Genomic DNA, 13,138 nt, shown 5'->3' with positions numbered 1-13,138 from the left:
GGGTCTTCTGAGCTCACAGAGTCAACCAGAGGTAGGTGTTGGGGCACAGGGCACGGCCAGAGCAGTGCATTGCCATCTCTGGATGTTGTGACACCTTGGGACCGTGTCACCCTCTGAATCTCTGGAGTAGAGGTGGTGCTGAGGTTTGGTTCAGAGAGCCAAGCTCATCCATCTGGAAATCTTGGCATTGTGCTGTGGTGGTGACAAGCTGGTGCCAGTAACTGGAAGGAGGTGCTTTCTGCTGGGCAGGAAAAAGAGTCAGAGGAAGGAGGGGTGAAATTCCCTGCCTGCGTGGTGTGCAAGGGTGGAAGGTCAGAGCAGGGTTGGGCTCTGTGGGCACGGGGCAGCATTGGGGTGCCTGGTGAAAGAGTGGGGAGCAGCCTTGGGGTGCTGGTGGGTGTGGGGGGCTGTGTTGGTGTCTTGTCTTGTGTTTGTACTCTGTGAAACGGCTGCGTGGGAATAAAAAGTGTTGTAATCCTTCGTAAGCACCGGGTCCTGTGTGATGGGGACGAGGACGGTGAGCGGCAGCAGGGACACCAAGGCTGCAGAGAGTCCCTGGGAGGGGTGGACAGGGAGTTTTGGGGTGCCAGGCAGGGGCACACCAGAGCTGAGGTTGTGGCTGGAGTGTGGGTCTGGCAGGTTTGCCGTGGGTGGGCTGGGATGTAGGGCAGAAGGAGCAGATTTGGGTTCTGGGGCAGGAGGACAGCTGGTTCTTTGCCTCAAGACAAGATGTCAGGCAACATGATGTCATGGACTCTGCTCTGCTTGTTCCCTGCCTCTCAGCTCTCTCTCTGTGCCCCCGTGCCCTCTGTGTGTGTGTTAGCTCTGAATTCTCTCCTTCACCCCTCTTTGCTCCCTGTGGCTGCCTCTCTGCTGCCTCGTTCCCCCATCTCTGCTCCTCCTCGCTCTGCTGTCTGTCTCTGCTCTCTCTGTCCTCACTCTGCGCCCTCTCTGTGCTTCTCTGCCACCTCTGCTGTCCCTGCTGTGCTCCCTCCCCGTGCCACGCTCAGCTGGCTCCCGGGTCTCTGTTCGTGCCTCTTTGCCCTCTCTCCCCATATTTGCTCTCTGCGCCCTCTGCACCTCCCTCTTTGCTCTCCAGCTCTCCCATCTCCTTCCCCAGCCTCTCCTTGCCCCGGGCCATGTCTCACGCTCATCCCAGCGTTAATTAACGAGCTGCTGAAGGACGGCAGCAGAGCGGCTGTGCTGCACCCGAGGGAGCTCTGCGGGTGCTGGGGGTGCGGGGGACACCCCGAGGATGGGGAGGACCCCCGGGGCACTGGAGGGTGAGCAGGGAAGGAGCCCGGAGCGGGCAGAATTCCCAAAAATTCCGGGGGGACCGCGGAGCTCCGCACGCCCCGCCCCGGACCCGCCCAGTCTCAGGCCACGCCCCGCCTCAGGCCACGCCCCGCCTCTCCTCAGGCCACGCCCCGGTCACGCCCCGGTCACGCCCCGGACACGCCCCGGTCACGCCCAGTCACGCCCACCACGTGACCCCGCCTCTTTCTGCGCACTGACGTCACCGCCCGAGGTGGCGCGAGCTCTTCCGCCGGTGACGTCACGTGGCGCTACCGCGCGGCCCCGCCCCCGCCCCGCCCCGCGCCGCTCTGGGACCCCGGGCAGGTAACGGGATGGGGGCGGTACCGGGAAATGGGGTATGGGGTACAGGGGTACCGGGTACCGGGGTCATCGGGGTACCGGGAAACCGGGTACTGGGTACCGGGATCATCGGGGTACCGGGAAACCGGGTACTGGGTACCGGGATCATCGGGGTACCGGGAAACCGGGTACCGGGTACCGGGGTCATCGGGGTACCGGGGTTACCAGGTACGAGGTACCGGGGTGCAGGGGTATCGGGCTACCGGGTACCAGGCATCGGTGTACCGGAGTACAGGGTTGCAGGGTACCGGGATATGAGGTACCGGGGTACAAGAGTACCGGGCACCGGGGTGCAGGGGTCACCGGGGTACCGGCGTACAGGGTACGGAGTACCGGGGTACGGGGTACCGGGGTCACTGGGGTAACAGGGTACGGGGTACCGGGGTCACCGGGGTGCGGGTTACCGGGTGTCAGGGTCACCGGGGTGCGGGGTACAGGTACTGGGTACCGGGGTGCCGGGATATCGGGTACCGGTGTGCGGGGTACCGGGGCACTGGGTACCGGGGTACCGGGGTGCGGAGGTACCGGGGAGCCGGGGTACCGGGACACAGGGTGCCAGGGTACTGGGTACCGGGGTCCCTGGGGACACCGGGGTGCAGGGTACCGGGTACCGGGGGTCACCAGAGGGGGACACCGCTGGCAGGGCCCCCGCAGGCCGCTGCACCCCCCGCCAGCGCCGCCCTCCCCGTTCCCATCACTGCACTTCTTGTGTCCCCACCGCTGGCTGTGCCACCTGCGGCTCCCGGGCACGGGGACCCCCCCTTGGCACCCACCCTGCCCGGGGAACTGCCCTGCAGGGCATGGAGCGGAGCCCGGCGCCCCATGTGCCACCCCAGAAGGGGTTTTGCACCCCAGAGCCACCTCCTGCTGTCACCCGTGCTGCTGCCACCCACATCCCTCTATCCCCTGCCACCCACATCCCACTGTCCCCTGCCACCCACATCCTTCTGTTCCCTGCCACCCAAAGCCCACTGTCCCTTGCTACCCACATCCTGCTGTCCCCTGCCATCCTCAGCCTGCTGTCCCCTGCCACCCACATCCCTCTGTCCCCTGCTACCCTCAGCCCACTGTCACCCATCCCCCTGTCACCCTCAGCCCGCTGTCCCCTGCCACCCACATCCCTCTGTCCCCTGCCACCCACATCCCTTTGTCCCCTACCACCCTCATCCTGCTGTTCCCTGCCACCCAAAGCCCAATGTCCCCTGCTACCCAAAGCCCACTGTCACCCATGCTGCTGCCACCCACATCCCCCGTCCCCTGCCACCCACATCCCCCTGTCCCCTGCCACCGACATTCCACTGTCCCTGCCGTAAGTGCCCCCTCCCACAGGAAGCGGGCACAGAATTAGGTGAGTCCCCCACTTGTGCATCCTCCACGCTTTACACCCACAGCCTGCGCGTCCCAGATCTGCTTCCCGGTGCCAGCTGAGGCGATCCAGCCAGACGGACAGCATGCCAGCGCTGCCAACCCCTGCCCACAGCCTGGCGGGATCCCGGGTTCCGGTGGCCCTGTGGCACTGGGACATCTTGGAGCGGTCGCAGCAACTCTTTCTCCTGCAGGAGCCACCATGGACCTGGTGCTGGAGGCTGCGGACCGGCACCTGCTGACGCCCTACGTGTACCCGGCGGGGTGGCCCGAGGGCGAGCCCTGCCGTCAGCTCCTCAGCCTGTTTGTCATCACCAACCTGGGCGCCCTCACCCTCTACCTGCTCTTCGGCACCCTCAGCTACTACTTCATCTTCGACCACGAGCTCAAGAAACATCCCCAGTTCCTGGAGGTGGGTGCACCCCGCTGACTCCTCACCCAGGCCCTGCCTGGCACTGTCCCCCTCTGGCGTTCCCCCCCTCGCACAGCCCCCTGAATATCAGCTAGCCCAGGGGTCCGAGGCTGTGAGGGGAGGAATATCAGGAGATGGCAAAGATTCCCAAAAGAGACTCTTACCTTGAAATACATTGGTTCAGCTCTTTATTCTGTGGTGTCCAAGGGGAGAGCGGGGCAAAAGAGGACAACAGGAAATGTCAGGGGTCTGTACAGACTTTGGACAGGGTGGGCTTCCCTGGCTCTCTGCCAACCCCGTTGGGGCAGGAAGGAGGGTCCAGGGTTATCAGATCAGAGCCACAGGGTCCCGGGGAAGGGGCACAGAGTGCCCAGGAGCTCACTGTAACACCCCTTGCCATCCCCTTGTCCATTCCAAATGTCCCCTGCCAGTGTGGCATGGGCTGTCCCTGCTGTCACACCCACCCCTCTCCGCCTGCTGTTGCCCTCCATCATCCCTGACCGAAGGAATTGTCACAGCCCACAAACCCCAACCCCAGCGTGAGCCCTGCCCCAGGCACGGCAGCCCCACATGAGCAGCACCCTGCGTCCCACACCATGGCACAGCTGCCAGGACAAAGGGGTGGCCAAGACGCCAGCCCTCCCAGCCTTAAGAGGAACACTGGGGCTCTCAGATGTCCCCTGACCCCTGTTGCCACACCCCACAGAACCAGGTGAGCCAGGAGATATCCCCTGTGCCCCTGACCCCTGTTGCCACACCCCACAGAACCAGGTGGAGATGTCCCCTTTGTCCTGACCCCTGTTGTCACACCCCAGGTGAGCCAGGAGATATCCCCTGTGCCCCTGACCCCTCTTGGCACACCCCAAAGAACCAGGTGGAGATGTCCCCTGTGCCCTGACCCCTGTGCCACACCCCACAGAACCAGGTGAGCCGGGAGATCGCCTACGCCGTGCGCTCCCTGCCCTGGATCAGCGTCCCCACCGTCGCCCTGTTCTTCGCCGAGGTGCGGGGCTACAGCAAACTCTACGACAACATCGAGGACTCCCCGTATGGTGAGTGACCCCCCTGCCACAGCAGTGTCCTCTCCCCACCTGGGTCACCTTCCTCAGCCCCCATTTCTCCTGATGACAACCCCGAGAAATCCTCCTGGGTACCTCCTGTCCCTCCTGTCAGCCAAAAGCCCAAGTTGGCATTAGGGGAGGCACCCAGACACCCTCACTCGGGGTTGTGTTCCCCTGCTTGATACACTCCACCCTCCACAAGAGATCCATCCCTTCCCTGGGCACAGCTCCCAGTGAAACAGCACCTGACTCACCTGCCCTGAGTCACAGGGGACAGCCTGGCGCTGTCACCTCAGTGGGGCAGACCCTGATGTGACTCAGATGTGTCTCCCACCACGAGCACTGTTGTGGAGACCCTCACAGCCTCCTGATGCCCACATGTGCCACCCCTAACAACCTTGTCCCCCCTCAGGCTGGTCTGGTGTCTTCCTCAGCATGCTGTCCTTCCTCTTCTTCACTGACATGGGCATCTACTGGATACACCGTGGTCTCCACCACAAGCTGTTCTATAAGGTATGGGACAGGACAGGGGGCTCTGGACAAGAGTCCTTGTCCTGCTCTGGTGACGTTTCCAAGCTGCATGCTCGGGTGGGAATGGCTGAACAAGGTGTCACCGTGTGATGGGAGCTGAGAGCCCTTTGGGGGACATGTCCCCCTCTCAGTGTGGGTGCTGGTGGCCCAACCAGCATCCTTTGGGGCCATGAATCTGGCTGGGGGACCCTCTAAAAGGGCCACCCCGACTGACGGCCCCGTGTCCCCGCAGCGCTTCCACAAGCCCCACCACCTGTGGAAGATCGCCACGCCCTTCGCCAGCCACGCCTTCCACCCCGTGGACGGCTTCATGCAGAGCCTGCCCTACCACATCTACCCCTTCCTGTTCCCCCTGCACAAAGTCACCTACCTGGGCCTCTACATCTTCGTCAACGTCTGGACCATCTCCATCCACGACGGCGACTACCGCGTGCCGCGGCTGCTGCGGCACGTCATCAACGGCTCTGCCCACCACACCGACCACCACCTGTACTTTGACTACAACTACGGGCAGTATTTCACCCTCTGGGACAAGATTGGTGGTTCTTACAAGAGCCCCACGTCCTTCGAGGGCAAAGGCCCCCACGATTACTTGCGCAAGCTCCGGGAGAAAGACGCGGCGGCGCCCAACGGCATCGGGGCCTCCAAGAAAGATCCAGGAGCATCCAATGGCATCGGGGCCTCCAAGACTGACTAGGCTTCCTCCAAGTGTGTCCCTTCTCTGGCTGGATCTTGTCCCATTCCTCACCAGCCACCCAAGACTGTTTCCCACGGACAAACAGCCCCTGTCCCTGCTGACGTGACCAACGTGGGGTGATTTTTTGGTGAGCGTCTGACCGGCCCCGGTCCCAAAACAGCGGTGCCCAGCCTTGCTCCACACCACAGATCTGCCCTGGTTTTCCTACTGCTTCCCCCTCCAGCTCCCTTTGGATCTCTGCTAAGGTCCCTGCGCTGCTTTAGTGCTGTGCTGATGCTCTACAGGAAGAATAACATGGCACAAATAGAACAGTAACGTGGCACAAATTAACTTGTGGCAGGGTCTTTGTCCCTTCATTGACGATTCATTGTTCCCATCGTGGTGTCCATCGGGATGCGCTGTATTTTAGGGAAAAACCTTACCTTTTGGAGGTGGTGTGGCTTCTTCTGATGGCTCCCTTGGTGGGACTTCTTGCACTCAACCTCCCTCCTCTTGCCTGGGGATGTCCCATGGAAACATCACGCCTGTAGGACAGAGGCAGGCTTTGCGTCTTGTGGGTCTCTCAAGCTCCCTGAGAACACTGAGGGGGAAGGGAGGAGGACCAGGCACCCAGATGTGAGGGGCAGGGGTTTCTCCTCACTCAAGGGCTCGTGGCCAGCTTCCCTCCTTAAGGGCCTGTGTGTTTCCTGCTGAAATCTGGTCACCCCACCTTTGGGATGACCCATCTTCAATAAATCTCAATTGCCAACTTGCCTGCTGCTTGGTCCCTTCTCCCTGGCTCATGCAAAGTCTCCTGGGGAAGCCCTACAGCACCCATGAGGGGCTTGGCACAGACCCGTGCTGTGCTGGCAGCAAATTTGGGCCAAAACAGCAGAAGATGGGCAAAATACAGTCAGAGTGGCCAGAGCCACCTCCAGTGCCCCAAACCCCCTTAGGTGTAACCACATCCCTGCACGGTGACCCCTGTGCTTTTCCACTCCCTGCTCCCCCAGTGTCACAGTCCCTGCTGCCCCTCCTGGGGATGGAGGCCCTTCTGTGAGCCCTTGGTGTGGTGACAGCCCCTCTGCTCTTCATCCAACCTCAGCTGTCCCCAGGCAGGGCATGGCCCGAGGCCCTGCCACCACACCCCTGGCACCTGGCGAGCACAAGGGACTGTCCCACATCCTGCCAGCACGGTCACGCTCTGCCTTCACCTTGTCACCAGCCCACCCCAGCTTGCTCTCCCCACATGGACAGCAGCCCTGACCTCTGTTTGCAGATTAACCTGGGGCCTGGAGCACTGCCTGGGGTCAAGGCACAGCCCAGATCAAACACGGTGACAGCATCAGACCTTGGCCACCCTGATTCCAACCCCCTCTTGGGGAAAGGCCCCAGACTTCTCATCACCCCATCCTTCCACCACAGCTGAGCCTAACACCTGGGTACCCCATTTTGGCAGCTTCGGGACAGACAGTGACCCTTGCAGGGCACTAAAGTCCTAGGATGAAACTGCATCACTCCTGGTGCCCAGTGCCCCCTCCCACAGCCCTTCTGCCAGACACCTGGCACTGCCCTCGACACCTGGCACTGCCCTCGGGATGGATCTGCAGCGCTCCAGGGCACAGGGAGATCAGATCGTGGTCACACACCCCCGTGCCAAGGCTGCCAGCACAGGGAGATCGTGTCCTGCTGGTCACACACCCCCTGTGCCAGGCTGCCGGCACAGGGAGATCGTGTCCTGCCTGTCACACCCATGGAGATGGTGTCCTGCCTGTCACACCACAGGGAGATCATGTCCTGCCTGTCACACCACATTGAAATCGTGTCCTGCTGGTCACACACCTTGTACCAAAGCTGCCAGCACAGGGAGATCGTGTCCTGCCTGTCACACCCATGGAGATGGTGTCCTGCCTGTCACACCACAGGGAGATCATGTCCTGCCTGTCGCACCACATTGAAATCGTGTCCTGCTGGTCACACACCTTGTACCAAAGCTGCCAGCACAGGGAGATTGTACCCTGCCTGTCATACCCCCCATTCCAAAGCTGCCAGCACAGGGAGATCATGTCCTGCCTGTCACACACCCCCTGTGCCAAGGCTGCTGGCACAGGGAGATCATGTCCTGCCTGTCACACCCATGGAGATGGTGTCCTGCCTGTCACACCACAGGGAGATCACGTCCTGCCTGTCCTGCCTGTCACACACCCCCCGTGCCAAAGCTGATGGCACAAGGAGATCATGTCCTGCCTGTCACACCCATGGAGATGGTGTCCTGCCTGTCACACCACAGGGAGATGGTGTCCTGCCTGTCCTGCCTGTCCACCCATGGAGATGGTGTCCTGCCCGTCACACCACAGGGAGATCACGTCCTGCCTGTCACACACATGGAGATGGTGTCCTGCCTGTCCACCCATGGAGATGGTGTCCTGCCTGTCACACCACAGGGAGATGGTGTCCTGCCTGTCCACCCATGGAGATGGTGTCCTGCCTGTCACACCACAGGGAGATCATGTCCTGCCTGTCCTGCCTGTCACACACATGGAGATGGTGCCCTGCCTGTCACACCACAGGGAGATCACGTCCTGCCTGTCCTGCCTGTCACACCCCCCGTGCCAAGGCTGCCAGCACAGGACACGTCCCCGCGGTGGCCTTGGGGCACTGTGCCATGGAGAGCAGCAGCTCTGGCTCTGCTCCCCTGCTGCTGCTGTTGCCACAAGATGGGGATGTTGCTCATGGCAGCTATCGCTGGAGCTGCACCTGCGTGGATGCCCTTCCTCCTCCTCCTCCTCATTCCCCCAGCGTGGGGCAGGACACACATGGGTGTCCCTGCTCCAGTTCCATGGCTCCATTCCTCATGCTTTTCCTGGCACCAGAGCCTTTTCTGCTGGTTTGTCTGCAACAGCTTCCCTGTCCCACCGCACACAGAGCATTTCCTTCCCTCCCTTCACCCCACACTGCTCTGCCATGCACCAGGGCACTGCAGGCTTGTGCCATCCCCCTCAGAGACACCCCAGCACGCAAAGTGACCCGGGGTGTGTGAATGCAACAACCGGGTGCCTCTGACACAGCCCTGAGCCCTGCAGGAAACCCTACAACCATCATCATCCTCGGAGGAAGGCTCTGACGCCAGTGCCTGTCGCTATAGGACATGAGAAAGCACAACATGAGCCACTGCGATGGCAAGGTAAAAAAGAAGAGAGTTTATTTCCTGACTCCAACTTTTATACTTTTCCAAAGGTGACAGAGGAGAGTGAATGGGCCACCTCTCCAAAAACATTGGACAAACCACCAGTACATCAACTTCCTCCACCCCCACGAAGGAACGCAAAACAATATGTTGTTTATAGAAAATGTGTGGGAAAGTTTTCTAACAGAACGTAAACTCTTTAGAAAATCTTAAGAATCAGGACGACAAGTGCCATGGGTAGGGTGCTGTCTTTGGCTCCTGGCATCCCTCCCCTGCTCCCTGATTCCACTCCAGCGACAAGCAGTGGTTCCTTTAAGCAGCTTTACTCTCGCAGTGAGGCTCTGTGGGGAATGGCTGCTCCAGCCCCTCAGTCCCCTAAACCCTCTGGGACCTCCAAAGCTGAGACACGGAAAGGTCTCAAGGAAGAGGGGAAGGAAAACCAGGGGGCCAGGGGCTCCTCACGTTGCTCTTGGAGTTCACAGCTTTTGCTGCTGATGAAATCCAGATGGACCTTAAAATAAACTCTGCACTGTTCCCCTCTCCCCTTTACGTCTCTTTTCAAGAAACAAAAAATACCTTGGCAAGGGAAACGTGTGTTTCCCTGCACACAGAAAGAGCCATTCATCAGTGGGCTGGGCTCACCCAGGAGCTCCTGGCTAAAGCTCTCTCCATGTGCCCACCACAGGGAGCTCACAGGGGGACAGGGACCCTTCTTGCACCCTGCAAGAAGTGTGAAACAAGGGCTGGAAGAGAGAAAACAAACCCCCCCAAACACCATTTTCCTCCATTTAGCACCTCAGCAAAGGCAGTTCCTCATTTCCTCCTATTTCTTATTCTATTCCTCATCTCTGGGTTCTTTTTGAGTCCTTCTCATCTGAGAAGAGCATCTCATCCCAGAGAGAACTGGCTGCAGGGATTCCTACACCACAAAACTCCCTCACTGCCTCTGCCCAGAGCCACGGTGACCTCCTGTCCTCCAGGGGGACATCACTCTGACTCACGACCTCCAGAAGCCTTATTAGGAGGGCTTCTAATTGCATTGACCCGATAATTGCAATACACTAACTGGGTTTCTAGGTGAAAGCACCTCGGGGAAAGCTCTGGATAACATTCCTGCTATTAAGACGAGTGGAAAAAGGAGGAGCAAGATTGCCTCGGGGCTGTCCATGAGATTTCCAGGCTCCCATTCCTTCACTGCTGGGCTACGTCCTTTTTTGTTGTTGTTGGAAATGCTGGAATGGTGCACATGAGGCAGAGGGGTTGAAAGCCATCAGTGTGTTCTCAGTGCCTTGGAGACACAAGAAGCCTGAGCCATTTCTTAGCAGCAAGATCATGCCTAAAAACCACCTCCACAGGAGGTGATGCTCAGTTGGTTATGCAGGGGTATCACAGGAGTGATGCCAGTGGCCACAATTCTGATTTATTGGGGCAGCTCAAAGTGCTGGATTCTCGGTGTGGGATTCCCCTGGTCACTGAGCATCCCTTTCAGAAAGCAACTCAGAGAGACAAGCTGGGGCTGGTCAACAGGCACAGCTCACCTTTTCTGTCATCTCCCAGTGTCATTTTAGCATCTCCCAGTGTCATTTTGTCATTTCCCAGAGTCATTTGAATCTCCTGCCTCAAATCCTTGCTGCCCCTTTCCACCCTGCTCTGTAACAGTCAGGGCACACACGAGCCCCAGGCAGGGATGGGATAAATTTCTTTGATGCACAGTGACCAGGGGAGCAGCACCAGGGGAATCCCAGAGTCCAGCACTTTGAGCTGCCCCAATAAATCAGAGTTGTGGCCACTGGCATCAGTCCTGTGCTGTCCCTGCATAACCAACCGAGCATCACCTCCTGCACTTTGGTGAGTTATGGGCATGTTGCCTATGCCAAGGGTTCTGTGGGAAGCCCACGGGCACTGGCACGGCTCAAACACACCTGCCATGGGTGGGAGAGGTGGCAGAAGGCTCTGGAGAGACCCTGGGGGTTTCTGGCTTCCTACTCCCACCATATCTTGCTCACCTTCTCAACTCTGCCCAGATAAAAAGATGGCAGAAATTGAGACACTTTGCATTGTCCCAGGTTGCTCCAAGGCCCATCCAACCCAGCCTTAGACAATTACAGGGATGGGGCAGCCCCAGCTTCTCTGGGGACCCTGTGCCAGGGTCTCACCACCCTCACAGGGAGGAATTTCTTCTTCACATGCAATCTAACTCTGCTCTTTACCAGTCTGAAGCCTTTCCTCTTTGCCCTGTCACTCCACACCCTCCTAAAAAGCTTCTTTACTTCAACACAGTTTCCTTCCATTCAGCTCCCTTCAACTTGATTTCCGGCTGCCTCATTTCTTTTTACTACGTTTCCCAGAGAATAACTTGTATTTATTATTTCACTCCATCTCCACGGGCACCTCCAGAAAGGGAGAGGGGGCAAAAGAAGAAGAGGAGAAAGAGCAGGGGAAAGGAGAGGGAGACACAGGGAGAGGGAGAAAAAGGAGAAGAGGAGAAAGAGCAGGGGAAAGGAGAGGAAGAGGGGACACAGGGAGAGGGGGCAAAAGAAGAAGAGGAGAAAGAGCAGGGGAAAGGAGAGGGAGAGGGGACACAGGGAGAGGGAGAAAAAGAAGAGGAGAAAGAGCAGGGGAAGGGAGAGGGAGAGGAGACACAGGAAGAGGGAGAAAAAGAAGAGGAGAAAGAGCAGGGGAAAGGAGAGGGAGAGGAGACACAGGGAGAGGGGGGCCGAGCTTTAGTCCATTTCACAGAAATTAAGCAGAACTTATTTCACTCCACCTCGCGGGGGAGCCGAGCATCCTCCGGAGAGGGCGGAAAAGACGGAGAGCGAGGAAAAGAGGAGAAGAGGAAAGAAAAGAGCGAGCAGCCGAGGAGAAGAGGGGAGGGGGCCGGCGGGGAGCGGCGGGGGCGCTCCGAGCGGCAGCGCTGCCCATGCACATTCTCTCCGGGCGGCGGCGCGGCTGCCGCTCCGCGCCTGCCGGCCCCGCTCCGCTCCGCTCCGCTCCGCCCGGCCCCGGCGGCACGAACATGGCGACACGGAGCTCCGGCGGGGCCGGCCCGCTCCCCCGCCGGCTGCTGCCGCTGCTGCCGCTGCTGCTGCTGCCGCCGCCGCTGCCCGCCGCCGCCGCCGAGCCCCCGCGGGGCCGCCGCGCCGCGCCGCGCCCGCCCGAGCCCATCCAGGTGTACGGACAGGTGAGGCCGCCCCGCGGATGGCGAGGGGGGCGCCGGCGCCGCCCGGTCCCCGCGGAACGCCGCGCTCCATCCATCGCCGCCCGCCCCGCAGCCCCGCGCGGGTCCCGCCCGGGCAGGGGCCGTGCGGGGAGCGCGGTGCGGGGAGCGCGGTGCGGGCAGCGCGGTGCGGGCAGAGCGGTGCGGGGAGAGCGGTGCGGGGAGCGCGGTGCGGGGAGCGCGGTGCGGGGAGAGCGGTGCGGGCAGCGCGGTGCGGGCAGCGCGGTGCGGGGAGCGCGGTGCGGGGAGAGCGGTGCGGGCAGCGCGGTGCGGGCAGCGCGGTGCGGAGAGCGCGGCGGATTCGGGCGCTGCCCTCGGCTCCCCCCGAGCCCCCGGAGCCGCTGGCCGCGGGCACGTTCCCCGGCGAGATGCGCTCCCCGAGGGAGCGGCCAAGGGCGAGCGGCGGGGAGCGGGGCCGGGCATGCCCGCAGCCGGGGAGGGACCGCGATTCCCTGCGGGCAGCGGCGGAGATGCTCGCCCCGAGCATCCGGAGCCGGGCAGGGGGAGGTGGCGCCGGGAAAGACATGGCTATTGGTGAGGCAGCGTGTCCTTCCCCGCCAGAAGGGCTCTGTGCCGGTCTGAGCCATCCTCCGCCGACCCTTGGAAAAGAAGGGGAGCGGAGTTGCTCACGGCAGGAAAACAAGAAGCTGCTATTTCTGAAAGTAGCCCTGCTCGGGCTCGATTCACTGGCAAGTTTTGTTGCCAGGAGCGTGAAGGCCCCCCCTTCACCCCTTCTTTTCCATCTCTGTTGCGTGATGATGACAAATTACATTTGGACTTTTGGCTGGGGAAAGATTCAGCTTCTTAAAGGTTCTACTTTATTTTTGATGTGCCCACATGCTGTCCACACTTTGCTGCCCTATTTGATCCTCCTTGCTGACACTGCCTGTGTCTCCATCACGTGCCCAAAATGCTGATGGTGGGGGACACCAGCCCACGGAGGGACATGGAAGGCTTGAGGAGAAGCTTTGAGCCTTCGGTGACATCTGCCTTCGCCTCCTTGGGTAGTGCTTTCCCCCAGGTGCTCTGTAAT

General features: G+C 60.6%; 2 protein-coding genes across 4 annotated transcripts in view; both read left to right on the top strand.

Annotated features, from left to right (window-relative positions):
• Positions 1-1,508: 1,508 nt before the first annotated feature.
• On the top strand, positions 1,509-6,470 carry SC5D (sterol-C5-desaturase). 2 transcript variants are annotated; one of them, XM_021543394.2, is made up of 5 exons: positions 1,509-1,620; positions 3,216-3,433; positions 4,353-4,485; positions 4,907-5,007; positions 5,258-6,470. In XM_021543394.2, the coding sequence occupies exons 2-5, from the start codon at positions 3,224-3,226 to the stop codon at positions 5,720-5,722; spliced, it is 909 nt and encodes a 302-aa protein (XP_021399069.2). In that variant the 5' UTR covers positions 1,509-1,620; positions 3,216-3,223; the 3' UTR covers positions 5,723-6,470. The 2 variants fall into 2 exon arrangements, with proteins under 2 accessions (XP_021399069.2, XP_021399070.2); XM_021543395.2 differs by having other exon boundaries at positions 1,596-1,652.
• Positions 6,471-11,893: 5,423 nt separating this feature from the next.
• The window catches only part of SORL1 (sortilin related receptor 1), a 55,570-nt gene continuing 54,325 nt past the window's right edge, over positions 11,894-13,138 (top strand). Inside the window, exon 1 of one of the 2 annotated variants that reach the window (XM_021543396.3) lies at positions 11,894-12,069. In XM_021543396.3, coding sequence (XP_021399071.2) covers positions 11,905-12,069 — 165 coding nt within the window. In that variant the 5' untranslated portion in view covers positions 11,894-11,904. The remainder of the gene's footprint in view (positions 12,070-13,138) is intronic. The other variant, XM_021543397.3, reaches the window with a different exon arrangement.

Source organism: Lonchura striata, chromosome 23 (assembly GCF_046129695.1).
Source record: "Lonchura striata isolate bLonStr1 chromosome 23, bLonStr1.mat, whole genome shotgun sequence".
Classification (NCBI taxonomy): Eukaryota; Metazoa; Chordata; class Aves; order Passeriformes; family Estrildidae; genus Lonchura; species Lonchura striata.
This window is presented reverse-complemented; position numbering and strand designations above follow the sequence as displayed.